The sequence below is a fragment of the Somniosus microcephalus genome, chromosome 2 (assembly GCF_052327205.1).
Source record: "Somniosus microcephalus isolate GS21.2 chromosome 2, FLI_Smic_1.0, whole genome shotgun sequence".
Lineage (NCBI taxonomy): Eukaryota > Metazoa > Chordata > Chondrichthyes > Squaliformes > Somniosidae > Somniosus > Somniosus microcephalus.
Genome location: NC_140988.1, coordinates 12,161,369 through 12,189,065, shown reverse-complemented (window position 1 = coordinate 12,189,065; position 27,697 = coordinate 12,161,369). Strand labels below are relative to the sequence as shown.

Here is a 27,697-nt window from a genome sequence, read left to right as displayed (position 1 = left end):
TGTCTGCCTGTCTTCCTTCCTTCTTTCCTTCCTTCCCCATTTCTTTCCCCTTGCGATTATGATCTCACTTCATGTATCCTGTTTCTAAGCCGTGCTATTCCACAGCTTTTGCGTCCAGAACCCTTCACCTACTTTTGGGACCAGCCTTTATCAAGGTGTCCTAGGCCCGCTGAATATTATGCTCCCAAAATTGCACTAAAAGCATCGGTGTTTGGATTAACCAGGAATAAAAAGAGAACTGAGTCTCCAGTTTGGGGTGAAGAAGCAAATCTAAATGTAAACATGTAACAGCTGGCGTTAAAGAATGCTGTAGTAATCTTTTGTATAGGCACAACAACAACTTGTATTTATATAGCGTCTTTAACTTAGTAAAATATCCCAAGGTGCTTCACGGCAGCGTTATCAGACAAAATTTGACACCGAGCCACATAAGGAGATATTAGGACAGGTGACCAAAAGCTTGGTTAAAGAGGTAGGTTTGAAGGAGTGTCTTAAAGGAGGAAAGAGAGAGGCGGAGAGGTTTAGGGAGGGAATTCCAGAGCTTGGGGCCCAGGCAGCTGAAGACACGGCCTCCAATGATGGAGTGATTAAAATCGGGGATGCGCAAGAGGCCAGAATTAGAGGAGTGCAGAGATCTCCGAGGTACACTGTCAGCCTTCCTTGCAGTATTTTACAGCAGAAACAATCTAAAATGTAATGTAGTATAAGAATGCAAGTAGTTTTTTTTGGTGTAAAATGGATTCCCTCACTGTATCTCAATCTTCATCTCTAACACCACCTTCTATTGATGTTATAACTCACATTCAGTGCAATGAAAACCTGCTCTTTCTACGCAGGAGATGAGACTGAAAGGCTGACTTGAAATTGTGGAGATGATGAGATTGGAGATATCGGCGTGAAAAATAAATGGCCTTTATTTTAAAAAGTGTTTAAATGCTGCGAATGTGACCAAAAAAACAGAAAATGCTGGTAACACTCGGCAGGTCAGGCAGCATCTGTGGAGAAAGAAACAGAGTTAACAGCCACGGTTTTAAGTTTGCGACTCACTGGGAGCAGGGTGGTGGGGGAGGGGGGGAGGTGTCCGATTGCGCGCGGGAAACCCGGAAGTAAGTGCAGCGCGTCTGTCGGTGTTTTTATTTTTAACTCGGCCACCTCATTATCATTTTCCGTTCGGGTTTCCCGTCCAATCAGCAGGCGCGCTGTGGACCCACATGGCGCGATCTCAACTCCAGTATTTAAAGGGGACGATGCTAGCAATGCAAGTTGAAGGAGTTGGAGTTGGCCGTCTGACAGCTGGAACAGGCAGAATGGGGTCCGGACGGGCAAAGGCTGCATCTTGTTCCGGTGACCCCTCCCTGGATGTGCCGCTGGGGGCTGGTGAGGAGTAGGAGAGAGATGCTCTTCCCTAGCAACGGGAGGAAGACGCCTGCAGCGGAGACCAAGGAGGCTTGGTTGGAGGTTGCTGAGGAGGTCAGCAGCAGTAGCGTGGTGCCATTGGCTGTCAGCTGCCTTGGGACGTCCTGAGGTCATGAAATTTTGCCGCTACATAAATGCAAATTCTTCCTTATTTTGTTAATCAGACGAAAATTGAGATTGAGCCGAAGAAGGTGATATATTAGGAGGGGTGGCTAGAAGTTTGGTCAAAATAGTATGTTTTAAGCATGGTCTTAGAGGAGGAGAGAGAGGCAGAAAGGTTTAGCGATGGAATTCCAGAGCTTAGGGCCAAGACAACTGAAGTCACGGCTGCTAGTGATGGGGCGAGGAGAGCAGGCAATGTGTAGGAGGCCGGAGTTGGAGGAGCACAGAGTTCTTGGAGGATTGCAGGGCTGAGAGAGGTTGCAGAGATGGCGAGAGTTACTGAAATGCTTCTGAATAATGCAACTAATCCCATGAAGCTACAAACCTGGAATAATGGGTCATTATAATAAATGTTAGAGCATAATAAGTGATAAGAAATATTCCTGTAAGTGTTTAGCGAGTCAGAATACATGCTCGCATAACATCTGATGAATGTTAAGACAGGGCTTTCTCATTTACAGCTATGTGATTCAGTGTTACAAATTATTATATAATGTTAAATATGGATATTGGCAGGTGATGCTGGAAGGCAAGTTGTCATGTAGAGCTAATTATCCGAAAGGATCTGGAGACACTTGACACTTGGCACTTAACTTGGTGATTGGCAAATTACCTTTAACGCTGATGAATGTAAAATAATACGCACTGAGCCCAATATTGAGCATGATCGCACAAGGGGATATGATAATGGAACAGCCAAACAATTAGTATCAGGTAGAGGTGACGATGGGAAGGGGAGAAGGAGCATCAGCACCACAGCACGGCACACAAATTAATACGGTAAATACAGTTTTTGATGAAAGGTTATCATTGTTTACTAGTCCAAAGAGATAATATTGCACTGTATAAACCAATAGTTAAACCACATTTATAATGTGTTGGTGAATTTACTTGTATAATCAGATTAGAATACTATTAAACAGTCCCTGGTGGTTTAGCAAGATATCAAAGGGCTTATGTTCCTGACTCTTGCCCCCCAGATGAGTGCCCATTTTACTTTGCGCAGAGATTTTTGGGGGTGCAATTGGCCAATGCCAACAGCACGGAACAGGCTTATCGCTAATCGGCAGTCCCGTTTTACACCTGCGCCCGATTTCCTTTCCTATTGATGGGTGTGGAGCGGGCTGCCCATTCGCTGAGAGTTTCTGTCACACGACTGGCAAAGACCAATGTTATCCCCACCACCCGCCTCGTGTTTTGTCTCGACACGTTTTGCACTGCCGTGTTTTCCTGGGGCTTCCTGGAGGGAGCGTAACTGCTGCAAACCCTTCGTTGTAATGGTAATGAGACGGGAGCAGGCGTACCCCCACTCCCCCCCCACCTCAATCCCCTTTCCTGAGCAGTTTCTGGCTGGTCGCCCCAGCGCACTGCCAACCAGTGAAACCGTGATGCTGTGACCTGCCCCACCGGATCCATACCAAGCAGAGGGTCCTGACAACAGGCCAATCACATTTGGGTAAGTTTTCATTATTCTATGCTCACTCCCCACCTCCCACTCAGTATGTTTTCGGGCAATCGGAGCTTACTGGCTAGTGATCACCAATTTCCAGCCAGTAGACCCCGATCTTGGAGGCTTGAGAGGCCTGTGGTTGCACTGAAGGTTCCTGCCCCCTCTGCCAGCGCTAGGCCATTAATGGCCCAGGGCAGGAAGTCCTAGGAAGGATATGTTGGCCTTGGAGGGAGTGCAGCGTAGATTTACCAGAATGATACCTGGACTCCAAGGGTTAAATTATGAGGAGCGATTACACAAACTGACATGAATCAACTGAGCGGCCTGCGGGTGGTGCTGTCCAGGGAGAGTATAAATACTCAGGCACGGGCCCAGCTTGCGCAGGACATTCTTAACGGGAACTAGTGAAGGACACAACTAGACCTCCATGTTGTAAAACAGTTGATTAAAGCTTTGTTTAACGCTTAGACCAAGTGCCTAGTATTTTTCTTACGTCACAAACTAGTGTCGTATTCCATGGAATTTAGAAGGTTAAGGGGTGATTTGATCAAAGTTTTCAAGATATTAAGGGGAACTGATAGGGTAGATAGAGAGAAACTATTTCCGCTGGTTGGGGATTCTAGAACTAGGGAGCATAGTCTAAAAATTAGAGCCAGACCTTTCAGGAGTGAAGTTAGGAAACACTTCTACACACAAAGGGTGGTAGAAGTTTGGAACTCTATTGATCTTATGTCAATTGTTAATTTTAAATCTGAGATTGATAGATTTTTGTTAACCAAAGGTATTAAGGGATATGGGCCAAAGGCGGGTATATGGAGTTAGGTCACAGATCACCCATGATCTCATTGAATGGTGGAACAGACTTGAGGGGCTAAATGGCCTCCTCCTGTTCCTGTGTTCCTGTGCACCCAGGCCTGTTTGGGAGCAGTGCACTTCGGGTGAGATTCAGTAATCCAGTTAAGGGGAGGGATGGTAGGAAAACCTTCCCTTAAAGGTCCTATGACACTAATGAAAGGAGAGCAGGGAATTTCCCTAGTGCTCTGCCAATATTCCTCCCTCAATCAACACCACAAAAACAGATTTAACTCTCATTGCTCTTTATAGGACTGTGCTTTGCGCAAAATGGCCGCACAATTTAATTTATGCTTTGTGAATCATTTGCGATGTTTCTGAGAGGTGATAAGGCGCTGTGTAAATGCAACTTCCATTTACAAAGAGACTGAGAAAGTGCAAGCAAGCAGATTATAGAATCATAAAATGACACAGCACAGACGGATGCCATTCAGCCCATCGTGTCTCTGCCGGCTCTTTGGTAGAGCTATCCGATTAGTCCTCCTGCTCTTTCCCCGGAGCCCTCCAAATTTTTTCTGTTCAAGTATTTATCCAATTCCCTTTTGAATGTTAATATTGAATCTGCTTCCACCAGGCAGCGCATTCCAGATTGTAACAAATCGCTGTGTTAAAAAAATGTTTCCCCATGTTGCCTCTGGTTCTTTTGCCAATCACCTTAAATCTACCCTCTAGTTATTTGACTTCTTTACTCTGTGGAAATAAATGAAAGGAACACAAATTCATCTCCTTAGGAGGTGGCTGTAGAGGAAAGTGATAGAAATATTTAAAATAATGAATGGCATGGTTCAAATGGAGGGCAACAATTTCTTCAAACAATTCCTGAAGCATAGGTCAAGGAGATAATAGAAAAAAGAAAGACTTGCATTTCTATAGCGCCTTTCATGACCACCGGACGTCCCAAAGCATTTTGCAGCCAATGAAGTACTTTTTGAAGTGTAGTCACTGTTGTAATGTAGGAAACGCGGCAGCCAATTTGCGTACAGCAAGCTCCCATAAACAGCAATGTGATAATGACCAGATAATCTGTTTGTAATGTTGATTGAGGGATAAATATTGACCCCAGGACACCGGTGGTAACTCCCCTGCTCTTCTTCGAAATACTGCCATTGCATCTTTTACGTCCACCTGAGAGAGCAGATGGGGCCTCGGTTTAACATCACATCAGAAAGACGGCACCTCTGACAGTGCAGCACTCCCTCAGCACTGCACTGGAGTGTCAGCCTAGATTTTGTGCTCGAGTCTCTGGAGTGGAACTTGAACCCACAACCCTCTGACTCTGAGGTGAGAGGGCTACCCACTGAGCCATGACGTTATGGGAAAAGTCAGCTTGTGGTGAAATATATCCTCACACAGGGCTACTGATGAATACAATCAACCACCGTCCTGTGAATCAGGAAGTAAAGCTGTGGATTTCATTCAGAAACAACTTGAGATGATTGTAACACAGCAGCAGCCAAAGACATATACGCCTAGATACGGGTTTAGATAATAGGATGGCCAGCTGCTTGCGGGGATTGAAAAGGCCTTAGAATTGAGGTAATAGAGATGCTTGAATTATGAGGGGAGAGATAAGACAGAGGTGACTGTGTGCAAAGCATTAATCCAGATATCGAGACAGTAAGTGAATGGGGCAAATCAGGAGAATGGGCTTTTACATAGAATTTACAGCACAGAAACAGGCCATTCGGCCCAGCTGGTCTATGCTGGTGTTTATGTTCCACACAAGCCTCCTCCCACCCTACTTCATCTAACTCTATCTGCAGATCCTTCTATTCCTTTCTGCCTCATGTACTTGTATAGCTTCCCCTTAAATGAACCTCAACCACTCCCTGTGGAAACGAGTTCCACATTCTCACCACTCTCTGGTGAAAGAAGTTTCTCCTGAATTCCCTATTGGATTTATGAATGACTATCTTATATTTGTGTCCTCTAGTTTTGGACTCCCCCACAAGTGGAAGCACGGTGGCATAGTGGTTAGCACTGTTGCCTCACAGCGCCAGGGACCCGGGTTCGAATTCGGCCTCGGGTGACTGTCTGTGTGGAGTTTGCACATTCTCCCCGTGTTTGCGTGGGTTTCCTCCGGGTGCTCCGGTTTCCTCCCACAGTCCAAAGATGTGCGGGTTAGGATGATTGGCTATGATAAATTGACCCTTAGTGTTAGGGGGATTAAATACGTGGGGTTACGGGGATAGGGTGGGATATGTGTTGGTGTAGGGGTTACGGGGATCAGGTGGGATATGTGTCGGTGCAGGCTCGATGGGCCGAAATGGCCTCTATCTGCACTGTGGGGTTTCTGTGATTTCTGTGATCTACCGTAGCAAACCCCATCATAATTTTAAAGACCTCTAATAGGTCACCTCTCAGATTTCTCTTTTCTAAAGAAAAGATCCCTGGCCTCTTCAGTAATTCCTGATGAGTATAACCGCTCAGTTCTGGTATCATCCCTGTGAATCTTTTTGCACTTTCTCTGGTGCCTCTATATCCTTTCTGTAAAACGGAGATCAGGACTGTGCACAGTACTCTAAGTGTGGTCCTATACTTTTCTCTTCTGTAGTTCCTTGAAATTTCAATGCTTATTTTTTTTCTGTTAGATACTGAGGCTGGTGCAGGTCCTAGTGTAAATTTTTCTTACATATGAGACACCCTATTGATTGTATTTTTTCTTTATATAAATAACTAACTGGAGTGCCCGGCGGTGCCCAGGGTTTTTTGAGGGCATGTTGTTATGAAAAAAGAAGAGGAGAGAGAGAGAGAGCGAGGGAAGGAGAGAGTGAGGGAAGGAGAATTAAAATCCCGACTTGGTGACCTGGAGCCCCCGGTGCGACGCCGCTCACCTGCTCGCTTCCCTCTCCCCCGGGCTCTCGGGACGCGCGGTTGAAACCGCGGGGAAGGGGTAGGCAGTTTATCTTGCTCTCAGGCCGCCTGAAACGCCCCCCATGACGCACCGCGCTTCCCCCGTATGATTGGTCAACCATCATGTCACTCAACGCTAATGAGCAGTAGGATTGGTCGAGCATATTTTGAACGTTTTTTGAACGTTTTTTAAAAGTAAATATGCCTATGACACTCCCCTGATTGGTCAAATATGCCTATGACACTCCCCTGATTGGTCAACCGCTAATTAGCGGATTTTGTACGTTTTTTGAACGTTTTTTAAAAAGTAAATACACCTAGGACACTCCCCTAATCATAAGCTTTCTTTTGATATAACATATGTGTAGGTACGCTCTATAACTTTTGAGTGATGCCCGGACAGACAGACACCACGATCCTTTTTATATATATATACTAGCTGGGGGAGCCCGGCTTTGCCAGGGCTGTTTTGGGCTGGGTGGTTTAAATCGAGTCCCAGGCTTTGGGGCCTCTCTGTGTCCCTCTGTGAATCTGCTGCCGGGCAACATTTTAAATCGAGTCCCAGGCTTTTGGGCCCTGTCTCTGTGTCCCTCTCTCAATCTGCTGCCGGGCAACATTTCTACCTTTTAATACCTTGAAAGATGAAAGTGAAAGTACTTATAAAACGTTTTTGGTAAATCTTATGTTATTTTTAAAAGAGATACTAACTTTTTCGAAGCTGGATTAGCAGATTTTGAGCTGGAAGTAGTTGAAGCAATGGCTGCCCGATGCCTGAGTTCAAAATGATTAGTCCCGCCCACAGACGCAGCGATTGGCCAACCATCAGGTGACTGAACTGTTGGATTGGTCAATCATGACGGCACAGGATTGGTCGACCTTGACGTCAGTCAATCAATGCTAATGAGCAGATAATGAGTGGAATTTTGAAGGTTTTTTGCATAACGTGCGAACAATTTTTGTCCGACCGAAAAGTAAATATGCTTACGACCGTCCTGGAATGGTAAGCTTTCTTTGGACGTAACGCACGTGTAGGTACGCTCTATAACTTTCGAGTGTATAGCCGGACAGACACACCGAAGGACAGACAGACAGACAGCTAGACAGACAGACAGACAGACAGATCAATCCTTTTATATATATAGATAGATATAGAGAGATAGATAGTAGCACACGTAAACAATTTAAAATGATGTCTGCAAACCTTAATCTGAAGAGATAATGACCCAAGAATCCGTCTCTTTATGAACGTACAAACATACAAAATTGACGGACAGGAAAAGACCAGCCTGTCCCACTCCAGGTTGGCCGGAGCATCCTAACTGTGCACTTCCTCTCTGTAACTTCCAAAAGCTCTTATAATGATTTGTCCGTGATTACACAAACCACTCTGGGTCCAGGTATATTGTGTATCAGTAAAACAGTCCGTGACTACACAAACCACTCTGGGTCCAGGGATATTGTGTATCAGTAAAACAGGTTTATTAAACACTAACCATCCAGTACAAAGAAGTAATACTTAACAAGGAGATAGTCACAGTCTTGTTGGTTTGAGCCTCGGCGTTCCTTCCGAGCGACCGTGGCATGGTCTCTTTATTCTCTTGCTGTGTTCTATCGACTGAAGCTCGCTTCCCTGGGTTCTTGCTGTATTCTGTTGACTGAAGCTCCTTCAACTCTGATTCTTGGTGCGTGCTACCTTCAGTGTTCAATATCTGTATCTTTATACACTTTCTCTTCCTTTGCCTACGTGGTAAATGTCCCTCCTTTCCTTGTCAGTCACCTCATGACATTTTATGACCTTGTTGATTCCACTAGATTTTGCTTTGTGCATATCAAAGTGCCCTTTATCTTTAGATGTTCTCTTTTCAAAGACCATTTCCCAAGATGTAGTCTAAACAGTCTGTCCATTTTATAGTAGTGACGTAATAAAACTCACTACGCAATTGGTTTGAACATAAAGCAAGGCTTTACTCAACTTGTTTCAGAACATGGAAGTCTAGTTGTATTCCACTAGCTCCTTGTCTTACAAAATGTCCCCGGAAAGCTGGGGCCGACGCCTGAGTATTTAAACTCCTTGGACGGTGCCACCAGCTGGCTGTCCAGCGTTATTTCATAAGTATTTTCTTGATGATGAGATTTATAACTGTAGTATCACTGAGGGGTGCCTTCAATTCCTACCTCTCCTCTAACTCTTATCTCTTTTCCATCACATTACCGAATACCACGTCCCTGACAGTCACCATAAACTTAGCACTACATTCCGTTACTTCAGTAATTGAAAACAGAGCAGTTTCAGTCAGGTTGGCATAATTTCCCATCCTGCTTTTCTCTCAGCCATTCGCCATCTTATACAGGCTTTTAACATACAATTTCACATATAGTTATACAAAATGATTACTAAATCATACAGATACACCCTATCCTACATCTCCTCCAACCCCCACTCCCCACTACAGCCATGTAATCTCTTGGGAGAGGCAAAAAATCCAGAGAAATTTCCCAGTTCCAATACGGGAAAAAAGATGTCAGGCCTATCTCGCTCAGGATTCTTCAGCGGCGGCCAGCCTCAGGTAGTGACCGCTCCAAAGGAATAGCGAAAGAGCCCTCCCCTCCCCCACCCCACTCCCCGGTTCCCCCGCTCCAACTTCCCCTCCCGGGACTGTAATGGGCCACGCTTAGAACATAAGAACGTAAGAAATAGAAGCAGGAATAGGCCATTTGGCTTTCCAGACCCAAAATCTACCCATTGTGTCTGGGAAGATGTCCACTTCTTGCTATTCACAGTAAAATCGCAGACACGTTCTAAACACATAGGCCCAGAAATTCGGGTCGGAGGCTTCCCGCGGGTGCAAGCCTCCCACCTGCACTTACCTAGCGCGCCGGCCGTTGTGCTGTGGGCCCGCGTGGGATTCCGATCCTGGGCCTCCTCCAACTGCCGGCGCGCAGTGTTTGCTTATCCCAGGGGCGCAGTTAGTTCGAAGCGTCCCCTGGGATCACGTGGGCCATGGAGAGCCAATGGTAGCAGGGAATCTCGATTCATAGATTTGACAGGAAGAGCTGTCAAATCTATGAATACAATTCAGCCCCAAAACATAACTAAAACTTTAAATAATTTTTTCTTAATCACATTTTTAAAATAACTATAAATTACATAAAATAACTATTTTAAACAATAATTTAAATTTTTGAAAAAAATTAATTACAGTTTCTAACGGGGCTAAAAATAAACTTACCTTTCTTTAAAGTATTTAAAAATAATAAACCTGTGGAAAAAATGTTTTAATTTTACTTAATTCACCACTTACCTTGTTAAAAGCAGGCCTTGCGACTGCTTTTTAAAAGCGTAGCTCCTGGAGACTTACCCTCCCGGAGAAACCTGGGAAAAAAACGGAAGTTCCAGGCGTACGCGCTGCCTCTCCGGCGCACGCGTTCGACCTGTGAACCCCTTCCTTTAAGGGAACGGAAGTTCCGGTTTCCCGCGCATGCGCAGTGCATGCACGAAACCGGCACTTTCGTTGGGCCTACGCGTACTCACCCGTGGGGACCCGAATTTCTGGCCCATTGTAAAGGATGTCTAGAATTCCACTGGAAGTAGTGAACAGAGGAAATCTTCACAAAACACATTTGCTGTGTCACTACACATAGCAACCAAAGTGTGTAAGATGTGCAGAAATCGCCCCGTCAAACAGTTTCCAAAGTTCAGACCCGTCAAACAGACAACACAAAACCCAATGAATCTGTGAAAACTTCTTTTACTTAAAATCAGCAAGAGATTACAAGTAAGCATCCGATAGTTATGTAGCGTATAATAATTCCCAATTATACCTCCACATACGCAGAGCTATTCCTTTACTTTAAGCTCAAGCAAAACACCACATCCGTACTAACACCAGCGAGTGGTCAATCCGGCAGTGACTAGATGTATGATTTCTGGCAACTGACCAGGTCGCCCGGCTGCAGCAGCGAGCGGTCAATTTACAGCACCTTTTATACCCCAAAACTTGACAACCCTCCCACTGCGTACGTGTCCCTAACTATAGGACATAATGGTCATCAGTTGTTTCTCAGTTCTTCTTATCAGTAGTTCATTGAGCATCTGTGGGTTTCAGGGCCGATTTACTTTCCATAGTCTGAAGATGTTTCTGTTTTTGCACTGATTCCACAGCTCAATAGTCTGTTCCCACAGAACTTTAAAAGTTTGTTTTGCATATCTGTTGAAAGACAATTGGTAGCTTTCACAGCTTACAACCACAGCATCTTATCTTGCCAAGTTCTCATGGCAACCAGGCTTTTGTCCTCACGAAGCATGATGGTACATAAAATGTGGTCAACTTTTAAAGTTTGGTCAAGTTACAGCAAATAGTGTGTTCTACAAGTGTCCAATCAAAACTTTGGACCATTGATGCTCTTGGATTGGATATGTAAATAAAAAACATCCAATTACGTAGAACTACATAGAATGCACAGCACAGAGACAGGGCATTCGGCCGAACTGGTCCATGCCAGTGTTTATGGACCACACCAGCCTCCTCCCACCCCCTACTTCATCTCACCTTATCAGCATAACATTCTATTCCTTTCTGCCTCATGTGTTTATCTAGCTTCTCCTTAAAGGCATCCATGCTATTCGCCTCAACCACTCCATGTGGTAGCGAGTTCCACATTCTAGCCACTCTCTGAGAATTAGTTAACAGATGTGGGTGCCCGGGTTGGGGTGTCCAACCTCCTACTCCTGCAGGCCTATTCAAACCTGCTCCCCAGTTTTATCTAGCCCATGGACCTCACCCAAACAGATCTCTTTCTGGACAACGGCAGAGAAAAAGTGCGGGGAGGTTGTCACATATTAATGAGAAGTGCTCAATTCCGACAAAAGCTGGCGGCAGAAGCAGCTGATCTAGTTGCTAGGGTATTCAGTCCCTCAGTGCAATTTTCATTTTTCTTTTTTTTTAAGCACATTGGCTAATGTGTTTGAGTTAAATTCCTGCCTGAACTTTTTTTTTTAATGTAATAATTCACCCATTTATTCTGACAGCTTAACAGCTCAGAGAGAAACTTAACACAAGTGCATCAACCAGTGCCCTAAAAAATAGCAAGGAATGAATCACCCTTCAAGATCTCTGCGTTCCTCCAACTCTGGCCTCTTGTGCATCTCCCACTTCCTTTGCTGCACCATTGGTGGCCGTGCCTTCTGCTGTCGGCCCTAGGCTCTGGAGTTCCCTCCCAAAACCTCTCCACATCTCTCCTTTCCTTTAAGACACTCCTTAAAACCTATCTCTTTCACCAAGCCTTTGAACCACCCCCCCCACCCACCCGCCCACCCCCCCCCCCCCCCACCCCCGTCTGAATGTCTCATTCTTTGGCTGTGTGTAAGGACTAGACAGACTAGATGCAGGAAGGATGTTCCCGATGGCGGGGGAGTCCAGAACCAGGGGTCACAGTCTAAGGATAAGGGATAAGCCATTTAGGACAGAGATGAGGAGGAATTTCTTCACCCAGAGAGTGGTGAACCTGTGGAATTCTCTACCACAGAAGGCAGTAGAGGCCAATTCATTAAATATATTCAAGAAGGAGTTAGATATATTTCTTAAGGCTAAAGGGATCAAGGGATATGGAGAGAAGGTAGGGACAGGGCACTGAATTTGGATGATCAGCCATGATCGCATTGAATGGCGGAGCAGGCTCGAGGGGCCGAATGGCCTACTCCTGCTCCTATCTTCTATGTTTCTATGTTAAAGGAAAAAATATCTGAGGATGCTGAGACCAATTTTCCAAGTTTGTATTGCCTTGACCACTGGCAGGGCCTAGAGGAAACCGTGAGCGTGCTGCTCAGGATTTTCTACCCATCGGACCAAAAACAACGGGCAGTGCCCCCATGATTTGCCAATGTGCACAGCCCATGGGTGAGGGACCCACCATTGAAAATGCCAACCTGGAAAATCACCCCTGATATTTTTTTTTATTTTTTTTTACAAGTGCCAGCTTGGCTCAGTGGGTAGCACTCTCACTTCTGAGCCAGAAGGTCATAGTTTCAAATCTCACTCCGGAGACTTGAGCGCATAATCTAGGCTGATACTTCAGTGCAATACTGAGGCAGGTTGATAGCTTTTTGTAAGGCAAGGTTATTAAGGGATACGGAACCAAGGTGAGTAGATGGAATTAAAATACAGGTCAGCTGTGATCTCATTGAATGGTGGAACATGCTCGAGGGGCTGAATGACCTACACCTATTTCTATGAATGCTGCACTCTTATAACAGCTGGCTTTTGAATGAGACGTTAAACTGAGGCCCCGTCTTAGTTCTCAGGTGGGCGTTGAATATCCCATGATGCTATTTGAGGAACAGGACAGTTCACTCTGATGTCCCGACCAACTTTTATTCCTCTGCCAACATCATCAAGACAAATAAACTGGTCACTTACCTCGTTTAGGCTTGCGGGAGCTTGCTGCGCACAAGTTGGCTGCCGCATTAGCCTACATTACAACAGTGACTACACTTCAAAAGTAGCTCACTGGCTGTGCGGCACTTTGGGATGTCCTGAGAATGTGAAACATAGAAACATAGAAGATAGGAGCAGGAGTAGGCCGTTCAGCCCCTCGAGCCTGTTCCGCCATTCAATGAGATCATGGCTGATCATCCAAATTCAGTACCCTGTCCCTGCTTTCTCCCCATATCCCTTGATCCCTTTAGCCTTAAGGTGTTATATAAATGCAAGTCTTTCCTTTTGTTCTCCAGTAGCTGACAAGGCGTCTGGAAGGCTTGCGTTTTAGTGGTTGCCTTTGCCTGTTGGGAACTATTTTGCTTTGATATCAAAGCAAACACTTTGGAGCGTATTGGGACAGTTTTCTTCCGTCTCCCATGCTCAGCGCTCTCCTGGCATTAGCCTATTCCCTTGGCAGGCCCTTGGCCTGAGAGTGATGTGGGGACAGAAATGGGAGAGAAGCTGCAGCCCTGAGAGACATGACCCTCCTGATCTTGGGAGCAGAGAACTGTACAGAGGCCACTCACCCAAAGGCAGACCCACAACCACTGCAACCATAACAATTTGCATTTAAACAGCGCCTTTAACGTAGTAAGGCGTCTCAAGACGCTTCACAGGAGTGTTAAACTGACAAAAATTGACACACAGCCAAAGAATGAGACATTAGAATAGGTGACCAAAAGCTTGGTCAAACAGAGAGGTTTTAAGGAGTGTCTTAAAGGAAGGGAGCGAGGTGGAGAGGTTTAGGGATTGAATTCCAGAGCTTAGGGCCCAGGCAGCAGAAGGCACGGCCGCCAATGGTGCAGCAAAGGAAGTTGGGGGAAGGGTCTTCAAGGAGGAGAGAGAGGTGACGAGGTGGAGAGGTTTAGGGATTGAATTCCAGAGCTTAGGGCCTAGACAGCTGAAGGCACGGCCACCAATGGTGGGGTGAAGGTGGGGGATGGGGATGCACAAGAGGCCAGAGTTGGAGGAATGCAGAGATCTTGATTGAAGGGTTGTAGGGCTGCAAGAAGTTACAGTGATGGGGAGGTGTGAGGCCACTGAGTCATTACAGGCAACTTCAAGAAGCATATGTTTGTCATTTAAGCTTTGAGATTGCATTACAACTCATAGTTTAACCCAGTCCCAGATTTTAACAGGCCAAAGTAAAGGCTCATTGTAAACTGTAGACGTTGGGCTTTTGTGTGCTTAGGAACTCAATAACACTTATTTAACCCTGGCATTCCTAGTTGATTATCATAGAATCATAGAATGGTTACAGCACAGAAGGAGGCCATTCGGCCCGTCGAGCCCGTGCCAGCTCTCTGCAAGAGCACTTCAGCTAGTCCCAGTCCCCCGCCCTTTCCCCGTAGCCCTACAAATTTTTTTCCTTCAGGTACTTATCCAATTCCCTTTTGAAAGCCATGATTGAATCTGCCTCCACCACCCTTTCAGGCAGTTCATTCCAGATCATAACCACTCGCTGCGTAAAAAACTTTTTCCTCGTGTCGCCTTTGATTCTTCTGCCAATCACCTTAAATCTGTGTCCTCTGGTTCTCCACCCTTCTGCCAATGGGAACAGTTTCTCTCTATCTACTCTGTCCAGACCCCTCATGATTTTGAACACCTCTATCAAATCTCCTCTCAACCTTCACTGCTTCAAGGAGAACAACCACAGCTTCTCCAGTCTATCCACATAACTGAAGTCCCTCATCCCTGGAATCATTCTCGTGAATCTTTTCTGCACCCTCTCTAAGGCCTTCACATCCTTCCTAAAGTGTGGAGCCCAGAATTGGACACACTGGGCTCGATTTTCCAAGCCCCGAGGAGGCGGGCATGGAGGCGGGACAGCACGTAAAATCAGAGAAATTGGGGGCGGGTGGCAAACCCGCCCCCATCCCGCCTCCGTGCCCTTTGGCCAGGAGGCGGGAGGATGTGCAGCTTCGGGTCCCGTCTCCTGGAGGTGGGAAAGGCTTTTAATCCTTTTAACTACCTGTTAACTGGTAGTTAACAGGCAGAAAAAGGGATTAGTGCCATTTTACCTTCGCAGGTGAAGGCTTCCCGACCTCGGAGAACCCCACGGGGTGGGAGGAGACATGGAGGAGGTCTGTGGCGGTCGGAGGCACCTGGAAGTAAGGTGTAGCGGTGAGTGATGGGTGCAAGTGTAGAGTGGTAAGTATGCAAGGTGAGTGATAAATTTTAAAAAGTGTTCACTTACCTTTTTTTTACTTCTGTAGCCTTTAGCTGTGCTGGATGGGGAGAGCCAACATCCACCTTGTCAATTTCAGGTAATGGCTGATGGACCCTCCGATCCATCAGACATCTGAAATTTACTTTTTTACAATGTTTTTTCAGTCCTCACCACAAAAACAAATCAAACTCAAGAGAATGTCAGTGTTTGACAGCTTCACAGAGCTGTCAAACGCTATCATTTCTTCTTTCAAGAAGTCTTGACAGATAGCGCGTCTGACGTTGACGTGATCTGTCCGTGACTTCTTCCCTAATTGGCCTGCTGAGCCCGCAGGGCGGGCTTAACAAGGTCAATCAGGGGAAAATCCCTCTGAGTGGTCAGGCAAGGATGGAGGCGGGGCATTGACACGGCAAGCAGCAGTCCCACCTCCAACTCACCTCCATTCACAAAATCCAGCCCAATGCTCCAGCTGAGTTACTGAACACCTATTTCCAGAGATCAACGTGGGTGGTTGACTCTTGTTTCCAAAGCTTAGCTTTTTTTCGCACTTTGGGAATCTATACTTCTTACAGACTGAACACTTGGGCTCAATCTTACACCACATACAATTTTAAATCCTGAACTATCTGGGCACAACACATCTCTCATTGCATGTCAAAAAGACTTACATGGTATTATGCTCCTCAAGTACAAAGCCCCCAGACTATTGCCACTTTGATGTCCAAATTAATGGAACTCATTTGAACCATGTTCCTAGTATGAAATACTTAAGCATTCATCAGCATGAAAATATGACTTTTGAATTATTAAATAGCGAGATAGTCTGAAGTCCCTTGATCTTCAGACATGGAAAATTGCAGACCTTTTTAAACATTATCTTCATTACACCGATGGGTTGTTAATTTGTGGACAGTATTCAGAAACCTGTACTGATACAATCGAAGGAACAGCAGACCCGTCGGATTAATGTATATCGAAGGCAATGAATTTCACCCAGAATCCACCGTAATCTCTGGCATCTGTTGAAGTCTTACCTCGCGTTTATATAAAATGTCACAAATCCCATATTCCTTTAGGTCCTTTCTGTGTCACGCAGACCCTTAAAATGCAGATCAAACCTCTGGTACAGTTACGATAAGTAAAAAATAAAGAGAGTTTGATACTTGGCAAATATTACAAATACTGACCAGATGCTTCTCATTTAAGGTAGCAATCGCAAAGTTTAAATAATGAACAGAAGCTCTTTGCCGTTTGCTTTCATGATTTCACATGAACTCCTTCAATTAAGCAAGTACTTTGGCATTCACTGATGGTACTCGTTGTTTGCTATTGGTTCAATATTACTCATCAGTTGTAATATTGTATAAGGTTATGCACACTTTGGTCAATTGGTGATGTGCTATGTGTTTGAGGCCTGACGGTTCCGCTCGATTGCGCTGCTTTTTTGGCACAATTCGCCCGATAGTGACGTAACCAGCTCAAAAGATCGTAGAATTTTAAACGCAAATTGCATTCAGCGCAACTCGAGTCTCCGTGATCTTTTGCGCGAGTTTTATAAACACTGCACTAGAAGCACCTGGGGTACTGTGAGCAGTTCTGGGCACCACACCTTAGGAAGGATATATTGGCCTTGGAGGGAGTAGATTTACCAGGATGACACCCGGAATCCAAGGGTTAAGTTACGAGGAGAGATTACACAAATTAGGGTTGTATATTCCCTAGAATTTAGAAGGTTAAGGGGTGATCTGATCGAAATTTTCAAGATATTAAGGGGAACAGATAGGGTAGATAGAGAGAAACTATTTCTGCCGGTTGGGAATTCTAAGACCAGGGGGCATAGTCTAAAAATTAGAGCCAGACCAATCAGGAGTGAAATTAGGAAACACTTCTACATGCAAAGGGTGGTAGAAGTTTGGAACTCTCTGCCGCCAACGGCAATTGATGCTAGATCAATTGTTTAATTTTAAATCTGAGATTGATAGCTTTTTGTTAACCAAAGGTATTAAGGGATATGGGCCAAAGACGGGTAGATGGAGTTAGGTCACAGATCAGCCATGATCTCATTGACTGGCGGAACAGGCTCGAGGGGCTGAATGGCCTGTTACTATGTTCGAAAGCAGGCCCCGCCCACAAAACTGTCCAAGCCCCCCAGGGAGAATTAATCACCATCGGGAGTTTCCACTAATTGTGCTCGTTTTCAGGCCTTCGAGGAGGCTCAAAAAATTAAGCTGGATCTTTCGGGTGTATAGACATTAATAGACAGGTTTTGAAAAGTTTGAATTTTTTTTTAAATTTATTAAGGAACTGACTACTGTAGCCCAATCTAACTAGCAAATAGCTTTGTATATTTTTGTTAAAGTCATTTTCAGTCATTTAAAATTAGGTTACTCACAGGTGATGGATTGACACGGTGATTTAAAGTTTTGTGATAAACCCATTTTCGGCTGTATTAATCAAACTGCACCAAGTTACCACTCTTAAATATATAGCTCAAGGGATACTTTTTATAGCAAGTATATATTTTTTAAACTGGGTTTTAAAAGGCCGCCCATATGCACTGGTTCATGGCAGAATTTGCATTCGGTGATATGTAAATTAGTTTGAGCGGAAACTCGGGGTGGAAAAAAAACACTTTTCAAAACGGGCCCAATTTTGAGCGCAATTTGTGCCAGAACCGTTGATTGCATCCGAAGCGGAAATTATATTTTCTACAATTCCTAAACCAAATAATGGCGGGCCAGATTTTGCTGTAGCAGTACAGGAGCAAGGATGTCTTGCTGCAGTTGTACAGGGCCTTGGTGAGACCACACCTTGAGTATTGTGTGCAGTTTTGGTCACCTTATCTGAGGAAGGATGTTCTTGCCATGGAGGGAGTGCAGCGAAGATTCACCAGACTGATACCTGGGATGGCAGGAATGACGTATGAAGAGAGATTGGGTCGATTAGGCTAGAGTTTAGAAGAATGAGAGGGGATCTCATTGAAACTTATAAAATTCTAACAGGACTAGACAGACTAGATGCAGGAAGGATGTTCCCGATGGCCGGGGAGTCCAGAACCAGGGGTCACAGTCTAAGGATAAGGGGTAAGCCATTTAGGACTGAGATGAGGAGGAATTTCTTCACCCAGAGAGTGGTGAACCTGTGGAATTCTCTACCACAGAAGACAGTTGAGGCCAATTCATTAAATATATTCAAGAAGGAGTTAGATATATTTCTTAAGGCTAAAGGGATCAAGGGATATGGGGAGAAAGCAGGGACAGGGTACTGAATTTGGATGATCAGCCATGATCACATTGAATGGCGGAGCAGGCTCGAGGGGCCGAATGGCCTACTCCTGCTCCTATCTTCTATGTTTCTATGTTTCTATCCAACGGCATCTGCCGTGAGTTAGACTCGCTCCTGTGACTTTCAGCTGAAAAAATTTTGCCCACAAAGTTGCTGAAGGTGCGAGCTGATCGCGGCGCTGCGAGGGAAACAGGGCATCTGGGACCTGATTGAACAGGGCAACCAACAGGGCATCTCCTCAACCAACTTTTGGATATTGGCGTTTAACCGCGCATCTGCTCCTCGCGCGAAGTTACTGTACTATATATGCATAAATAAAGGCGAGTGCCATTAGCCTCACCATTATCTTGACAGCAAAATCTGGCCTGACATTCTTGTCCACACTAGACAATGCAATTTAAATTCTCATCTGAATGTAAGTTGTTCAGGACTCGGTGTTAACTTGTTGTTCGTGACTTCATGTACCTTTAAAAGTAAATTGGTTGTAAAATCTACAAGACATATGTTGGCCAAGAGACGTATAAAAAAATATGAGCATCATCATTAGATGGATTACCTGAGAATGTCACATTTTATTGCCAAACTAGATTGTAAAATTTGTATAATGGCCTGAAATGGTTGATTAGCTTTTAATTACTTCACCTCTTAGTTTTCCTGGTTTTGCATTCCTGTCACAAGGCTGCAATTCAAATTACCCTTGAGATAAAAGTGACTGATGTTCTCAATTATTTTACATAGAATTACATAGAATGTACAGCACAGAAACCGTGCATTGGACCCAGCTGGTCCGTGCCGGTGTTTATGCTCCACACCAACCTCCTCCCACCCCTACTTCATCTCACCCTATCAGCATATCCCTCTATTCCTTTCTCCCTCTTGTGCTGATCTAGCTTCCCCTTAAATGCATCGATGCTGTCATGAATCTTGCCATTCATGTAGAAATGACTCATGAGATAACACTGGGCGGCCAGCTGGTGGCGCCGTCCAAGGAAAGTATAAATACTCGGGCATGGGCCCAGCTTGCTCAGGATGTTTCTGTAACCAGGAACTAGTGATGTAACTAGAATCTCATGGTTGTGAAACAGTTGATTAAAGCCTTGTTTTATACTCAAACCAAGTGCTTAGTAGTTTTCTTGCGTCATATGCTATTCGCCTCAACCACCCTCTGTGGTAGCGAGTTCCACATTCTAACCACACTCTAGGTAAAGAAGGTTCTCCTGAATTCCCGAATGGATTTATTAGTGACTATCTTATATTTATGGCCCCCAGTTTTGGTCTCCCCCACAAGTGGAAACATCCTCCTTACGCCTACCCACCAAACTTGTTCGTAATTTTAAAGGCCTCTACTAGGTTACCCCTCCGCCTTCTCTTTTCTGGAGAAAAGAGCCCTGGCCTGATTAGTCTTTCCTGATGGTTATAAACCTCTCAGTTCTGATATAATCCTTGTAAATCTTTTTTTGCACCTTCTTCAGTGCCTCCAACTCCTTTTTGTAATATGGAGACCAGAATTGTGCACAGTAACTCCAAGTGTGGTCACACCAAGGTTCTATACAAGTTGTACCTAATTAGACATCTTCTACAGAGTGACGTGCTCAGTAACAAAGGCTTCACATCCCATAGTTGTCAGACCTCAACTGCATCACGCCTGCAGGGCATAAAATCGTGATGGTCTCAAATAACCACTACCTTTAATGTTAGCCATGCGCTGATCCGCTCAACAATCTGATTGACCAATCAAAAGCCAATTCCATTCACTTGACAGGCAGGAAAAGCTACCATTCATGGACTAGTAAGTACCAACCGACCAATCAAACTATTCAAAAATATTTTGGTCCAACTTCCTTTGGCAGCCATGTTGCTTTCCACGAGGAACAGGACTCCTTGTTGTAAGCATTGGTGCAGAGACCCAGACATCATGGGCTGGATTTTACCAGCCCTGAGGAGGCGGGTTTGGAGGCGGGAGTGCTGGGAAAATGGGTTAACTGGGAGCGGGTCCCAACCCCGCTCCCAACGCGCCTCTGAACCATCTTCCCGGTAAGCAGGTCCCTGACTCGCGTAGGGACTCGTCTCCTAGCAGCGGGAAGGGGATTAGAGCCAATTAACTGCCTGTTAACAGGTAGGTAACAGGCAGTTAAGAGGCTTTTCCCCATTTTCAGCCTGCTGATGCGGTCTTCCTGACGGTGGGAAACCCCACCAGGGTCAGCGAGGTGAGCTGTGGGTCTGCTGCAGTGTAAGTGTGCAAATGACAGCCACAGAGGTAGTGTGATGGGTGCAATGGTGCACAGGTAAGTATGACAGGTGAGAGAATGTAGTGAGAAATATTTTTATTCTGTTTATATGTATCTGCAGGTGACAAGATTTGATGTTTCTGTGAAGCCTCACCTGATCGAGAGAATTGACAGATGGCTTCTGCAATCTCACATGCAGCTGCCATCTGTTTTCTCCTAAGGAGAGAGTCATTGGTGAGCTTGGGTGCAAGGGCTCACCTTTGGACAGTGATTGTCAGTGTTTGACAGCACCTCAATGCTGTTAAACACTGTCAAATCATCTGTCAAAAAATTATGGGATGTCCCTCTTAAGAAAACCGGCAGATGAAGCGTCATGCACTGACATCATCTGACACCGGCTTTCCCTTAATTGGTCGGCAAGCCCACAGGGCGGGGCTAAACAAGGCCAATCAAGGGAAAATAGCGTCTGTGCATCGGACATCGCTGGGGGCGGGACTAGAACCCGGAAGGCGGCAGTCCCGCCCTCCAACTCGCCTCGGCAGGTAAAATCTAACCCATGGGTTTTAACAGAAAAAAGGGCTAGTTTCTATTTGATAGCGCTGAACACAGAAAGGGGAAAATCAAGTAGTGGTGTTGAGGTTCCAGTGACCCACCTCTTGCTCAGTCACTGTGGCCCCTTCACTGAGGTGCAGAGGTATCGCTGCATTTTCAGCACTCAGATCTTTGGTGAGATCAGTAGCCTGGCACTCTCCCTCTATCAAACGGGGATTGTAAAGAGTGTCAGAATTTTGTGACGCACACCTCCCAACTAACAACAATTTTCACTCGCCCTTCAATTCAGAGTTTGTCCGAATGTTACACGCAGTTTTGCAAAAATTCCAAAGGTTAAAAGTCAGGCTAAAAACCAAAAGAAAACACAACGTGGGCTAGAAATTCATCTGGGCCTGTTCTCTGGCCTAGAATCAGCGCTGCACAGTCACTGGAGGCCCCAGGCCAGCCTGAAATTGGGCCTCGGGCCTCACCTGAATAATATGGGCACGCTGCCAGCGCCTGTCACACATCCGCGTGCAGCTCAATATTTTGCGGCAACTCATTTCAGGCCGCCTGCCTTGCCGGAAGTGGCCTCAGGTAAGTACTGGGTAGCAGGGGAGGGGGATGGTGGGGGGAAGGCCAGCGGGAAAGTGGCGAATCACGGCCAGCAATGTCTGTCAGGAGCACGTGGAGAGCCGGGGAGGGGGAGCAATCGAGCTCTTCCTGGCTCCACACGAAGGAAAAACTTACCATTAGTTCACGGCCGCTGAAGAATCACCGCAACTGATTTCTGCGCGGGGACCAAAAACAGGTTCCTCATTTACACAGGTAAGGGACCTAACTCCTGGCCACCAGGGACATCTATAGAATGTTCCGACCCAAAGCGTTTTTCAAGTGTCCTTGAGGCGCAGGACACTGGTCCCTGAAATTGTGCCCCGTTGTGCCCATTATTACGCTGGTAAAACGGGTGCATCGAGGCCCATTTCCTACCACAACAATACCCTACCCTACCTTCTTCAAGGGAAAATGAAATTTAAAAAAAAATCTTTTTGCTCATCTCTTTCAAAGAGAACACGTAAACCAATTTGCTCAACTTGCTTTCGTGGTGTAAGTGCGGATGTGGGTTGTTTAATAGAAAAATATAATTTGCTGTTGTCTTTTTCCCCCCCCACCCCTTGTTACAGGTGGAGAGGTTCCTTACACCACTTTAGCTACTCGAATGATGATGGGAGTTTGGTGGCTCTTCGCTCTGATTGTCATATCCTCCTACACAGCAAACCTGGCAGCTTTCCTCACAATCAACCGCATTGAAAACTCCATTCAGTAAGTGCATATATCAGCTACCATCGGATTACAACTATTTAATACTAAGATAAAATGCCAATGAATGGATTCTCACTGCAACTGGAATTATGCCTTCACGGACTCGACGGGCCGAAGGACCTTCTTCCATCGCAGCAAGTAATCAAAAAGGCAAATGGAATGTTGGCCTTTATTGCAAGGGGTTTGGAGTATAAAAGCAGGGAAGTCCTGCTACAACTGTACAGGGTATTGGTGAGACCACACCATGAATACTGCGTACAGTTTTGGCCTCCTTATTGAAGGAGGGATATATTTGCATTGGAGGCAGTTCAGAGACGATTCACATGGTTGATTCCTGAGATGAGGGGGTTGACTTATGAGGAAATGTTGAGCAGGTTGGGCCTATACTCATTGGAATTTAGAAGAATGAGAGGTGATCTTATTGAAACATATACGATACTGAGGGGGCTCGACAGGGTAGATACAGAGAGGATGTTTACTCCTTGTGGGGAAATCTAGAACCCGGGGGCATAGTTTCAGAATAAAGGGTCGCCCTTTTAGAACTGAGAGGAGGAGGAATTTCTTCTCTCAGAGGGTCGTAAATCTGTGGAATTCTCTGCCCCAGAGAGCCGTGGAGGCTGGGTCATTAAATACATTTAAGGTGGAGATAGACAGATTTTTGCAAGATAAGGGAGTGAAGGGTTATGGGGAGCGGGCAGGGAAGTGGCTTTGAGCCCAAGATCAGCCATGATCTTATTGAATGGCGGAGCAGGCTCGAGGGGCCAAGTGGCCTATTCCTGCTCCTATTTCTTATGCTCTTATGTTCCGTGCTGTAACCATTCTATGATTTATTTTGTGCAGGAACAAAAATCCAATTTTATAAAATGACAGGATATCACAATGGAGTGAAATCAGCACATTATCGTACCATTTATATCGTCAATCTATACTCAACATCACCTAACTGAATGGGTCAGAGCGAATGGGGTAGATTTGACTTTGTGCATTAGTGTGACTATCTGCTTCTTTACAGCATCGCACAAAGTCAAGATTTCTCACCGTCATCAAAAGCTTGAAATGTTGGACCTTATAAAAAAGGATCATGAGACAAATGAATGAAACTGGCATTCGGAATTGTTGCTCACTTATTATAGGTAGCACTGCAAATTTGTAATTGCCGACGGGAAGATTAAGCAGTTCCTTCCGCTTTTAAAGTCAAACGCGTTCTGAGCAAATCAGCAGGAGGACATTTCAGGAAGCAGCAGTTGCTGAAAGCTGGAAGTATAGAATCGGTACAGATTGATCACTGTCTGCTGAGATCAGCCCTCCAGAGGTGGCAATGTCCAGTAACATACTGGAGATAAAAAAACAGGAAATGCTGGAAACGCTCAGCGGGTCGGCCAGTATCTGTGGAGAGAGAAACAGAGTCAATGTTTCAGGTCAATAGCAAAATACTGCGGATGCTGGAAATCCGAAATAACAACAGAAAACACTGGAAAAACTCCGCAGGCCCGGCAACATCCGTGGAGAGAGAAATAGAGTCAACGTTTCAGGTCGAAACCCTTCGTCAAGACTGAAGAAGCACAGGAAATGAAACAGATTAAAAGGCCAGTGGGGCTGGGAGAGAACAAAAGGGAAGTGAAGAGACATTAAGAGGTATTCAAAACGAGACGAGATGGTGATAGGACTAGTGGAGACAAAAGACGGCTCTAGATTAGGTGTGAAATGCGCTGGCAGAATGGGAGACAATTTCAGATCATAACCTCGGCCCCCATTACATTTTTACTTATATTTTTTATCCACACCTTTGTTTTGGCCCTCCCCCCCCTTTTTTCTCTCTCCCACATGGCAGCTGTCTCCCATTCTGCCAGCGCATTTCACACCTAATCTAGAGCCGTCTTTTGTCTCCACTAGTCCTATCACCATCTCGTCTGGTTTTGAATACCTCTTAATGTCTCTTCACTTCTCTTTTGTTCTCTCCCAGCCCCCAAACTGGCCTTTTAATCCATTTCATTTCCTGTGCTTCTTCAGTCTTGACAAAGGGTTTCGACCCGAAACGTTGACTCTATTTCTCTCTCCCCGGATGTTGCCTGGCCTGCTGAGTTTTTCCAGCATTTTCTGTTGTTGTTTCAAGTCAATGATCTTTCATCAGAACTGGAAAAAGTTCGAGATGTAACAGATTTTAAGCAAGTGCAGGGGCCGGGAAATTGGGGAGGGGAGGAAAGAACAAAAGGGAAGGCCTGTGATAGGGTGGGAGGCAGGAGAGATTAAATGACAAATGGTATGATAGTACAAGGCAAAAGGGGACGGTAATGGGACACGTAAAGGAACAAAAGATGGGTCTAGAAGAGGTATAAATGGGAATGGCAGAGTCGTCAACAGCTGCCATGTGAAAAAATAGAGGCCGAGGTTATGGTCTGAAATTGTTGAACTCAATGTTGAGTCCAGAAGGCTGTAAAGTGCCTAATCGGAAGATGAGGTGTTGTTCCTCGAGCTTACGTTTAGCTTCGTTGGAACAGTGTAGGAGGCCGAGGACCGGGAGGTCAGGGTGGGAGTGGAGCGGAGAATTAAAGTGATAGGCGACCGGAAGCTCAGCGTCACAGAAAAGACTGCCAACAAAATGTTAACTTCTTTACCCAGACAGTGATGAGAATGTGGAACTTGCTACCACATGGAGTAGTTGAGGCAAATAGCGTAGATACATTTGAGGGGAAAAAAGAAAGACTTGTCCCAAAGTGCTTTACAGCCAATGAAGTACTTTTTGAAGTGTAGTCACTGTTGTAATGTAGGAAACGCAGCAGCTAATTTGCACACAGCAAGCTCCCGCAAACAGCAATGTGATAATGACCATATAATCTGTTTTATTGTGATGCTGATTGAGGGATAAATATTGGCCCCAGGACACGGGGGAGAACTCCCCCTGCTCTTCTAAATAGTACCATGGGATCGTTTACATTCACCTGAGAGAGCAGACTTGGTTTAACGTCTCATCCGAAAGACGGCACCTCCGACAGTGCAGCCCTCCCTCAGTACTGCATTGGGATGTCAGGCTAGATTTTTGTGCTCAAGTGTCTGGAGTGGGACTTGAACCCACAACCACTCATGACTCAGAGGCTAGGGTGCTCCCAACTGAGCCACGGCTGACCCAAACTAGACAAAAACATGAGGGAGAAAGGAATAGAAAGTTACGCTGATAGGGTAAGGTGAAGTAAGGTGGGAGGAGCCTCATTGGAGCATAAACACCAGCACAGACCAGTTGGGCCGAATGGCCTGTTTCTATGATTTAAAATTCTATGCAATTCTATATAATTATGGATTGGTCGCTGTGAGAATCTTTCATGTCTCAATTTGTACTGAGATTCCTACAGTTTGAATGTGCTCCTGATTCTATACTAGTCATTGATGCTCACTACACTCAGGTTCTTCGTGCTTCCTTTCAATGTGCTTTGTTTAATGGAAGGATTCGTGCGTGTTACAAGATCACAAATTTACAAAATCGATTTCTATATACAGCAGAAGGTTGCTCATCCCATTCCAGCTCGTAGACCAGTTGGGCCTAATGGCCTGTTTCTGTGCTGTGACTGTAATTCTATGAACTGTAAAATGGTGGCCCTTTGAAGAATCTAGAATGCCGAGCGAACTTTTAGACAAGACAGAGAAGAGTTTCAACCAACATTCCCGCTCGTGGCCGCGCAGCGGTCTGGAGGTCCCGTGCAGGCCGCTCACCAGCTTTTATAATAACAACAACTTATATTTATATGGCGCCTTTAACGTAGTAAAACATCCCAAGGCGCTGCACAGGAGTATTTTAAGACAAACAAATTTGACACCAATGCACATAAGGGTAAACTAGGACAGGTGACCAAAAGCTTGGTCAAAGGAGGTAGGTTTTAAGGAGCGTCTTAAAGGAGGAAAGAGAAGTAGAGAGGTGAAGAGGTTTAGGCAGGGAATTCCAGAGCTTAGGGCCTAGGCAACAGAAGGCACAGCCACCAAAAGTTGAGCGATTATAATCAGGGATGCTCAAGAGGGCAGAATTAGAGGAGCGCAGCTATCTATGAGGGGTTGTGGGACTGAAGGAGATTCCAGAGATAGGGAGGGATGAGGTCATGGAACGATTAGAAAACAAGGATGAGAATTTTGAAATCAAGGTGCTGCTTAACCAGGGGCCAATGTAGGTCAGCGAGCACAGGGGTGAGGGGCGAACGGGACTTGGTGCAGGTTAGGACACAGGCAGCAGAGTTTTGGATGATCTCAAGTTTACGTAGGGTGGAATGTGGGAGGCCAACCAGGAGTGCGTTGGAATAGTCAAGTCTAGAAGTAACAAAGACATGGATGAGGGTTTCAGCAGCGGATAGGCTGAGGCAGGGGCGGAGACGGACGATGTTACGGAGGTGGAATTAGGCGGTCTTTGTTATACTGCGGATATGTGGTCGGAAGCTCATTTCCAGGTCAAAGGGAAACCAGCTACAACTATTGCCATTGGAGCATGAGACTAGACCCACGTGAGTGTAAATGAATTCACGATGTGACAGTATGTGATACACAAGAACCTTATCAGAATTGGAGCCTCTCTGTGCATGTGGTGGGTACAGTAGGCTTGTGATGAGCTTCAAGACTGATCTATACACAGTACTGATGAATACATCAAAAGATTATGGTTTAAAAATTGGGTAGTGCTGGGGTGTTACATTCACCAGGGCTCTAATTTTAGTGCCCCGAACAAGTTAGCACCCCCGCGGCCGATTTTCCCAGATAGCGCCCCGAGAGGGAAGAGGGGCGCTACTGGAAGTGCCCCGTGTCCCTCTTGGGGCGCTGCGAGCCAATATCGCAGCGATACGCGCCACGGTACTGCAGGCCTTCCTCCCCTTATTAATGGGGAGGGGCCTGGCACAGTGTGTCCCAGCGCACAGCTGGGTCAACAGGGATCGGGAGTGCCGGCAAACGAGCCTGGCACTCAAGAGAAGTGCTGGGC

At 45.6% G+C, this 27,697-nt stretch overlaps 1 protein-coding gene across 1 annotated transcript in view; it reads left to right on the top strand.

Annotated features, from left to right (window-relative positions):
- Nucleotides 1-27,697, top strand: part of LOC147122548 (glutamate receptor ionotropic, delta-2-like) — a 1,303,876-nt gene that overhangs the window by 1,042,913 nt on the left and 233,266 nt on the right. Inside the window, 1 exon segment of the mRNA XM_086006579.1 lies at nucleotides 22,608-22,746. Coding sequence (XP_085862705.1) covers nucleotides 22,608-22,746 — 139 coding nt within the window.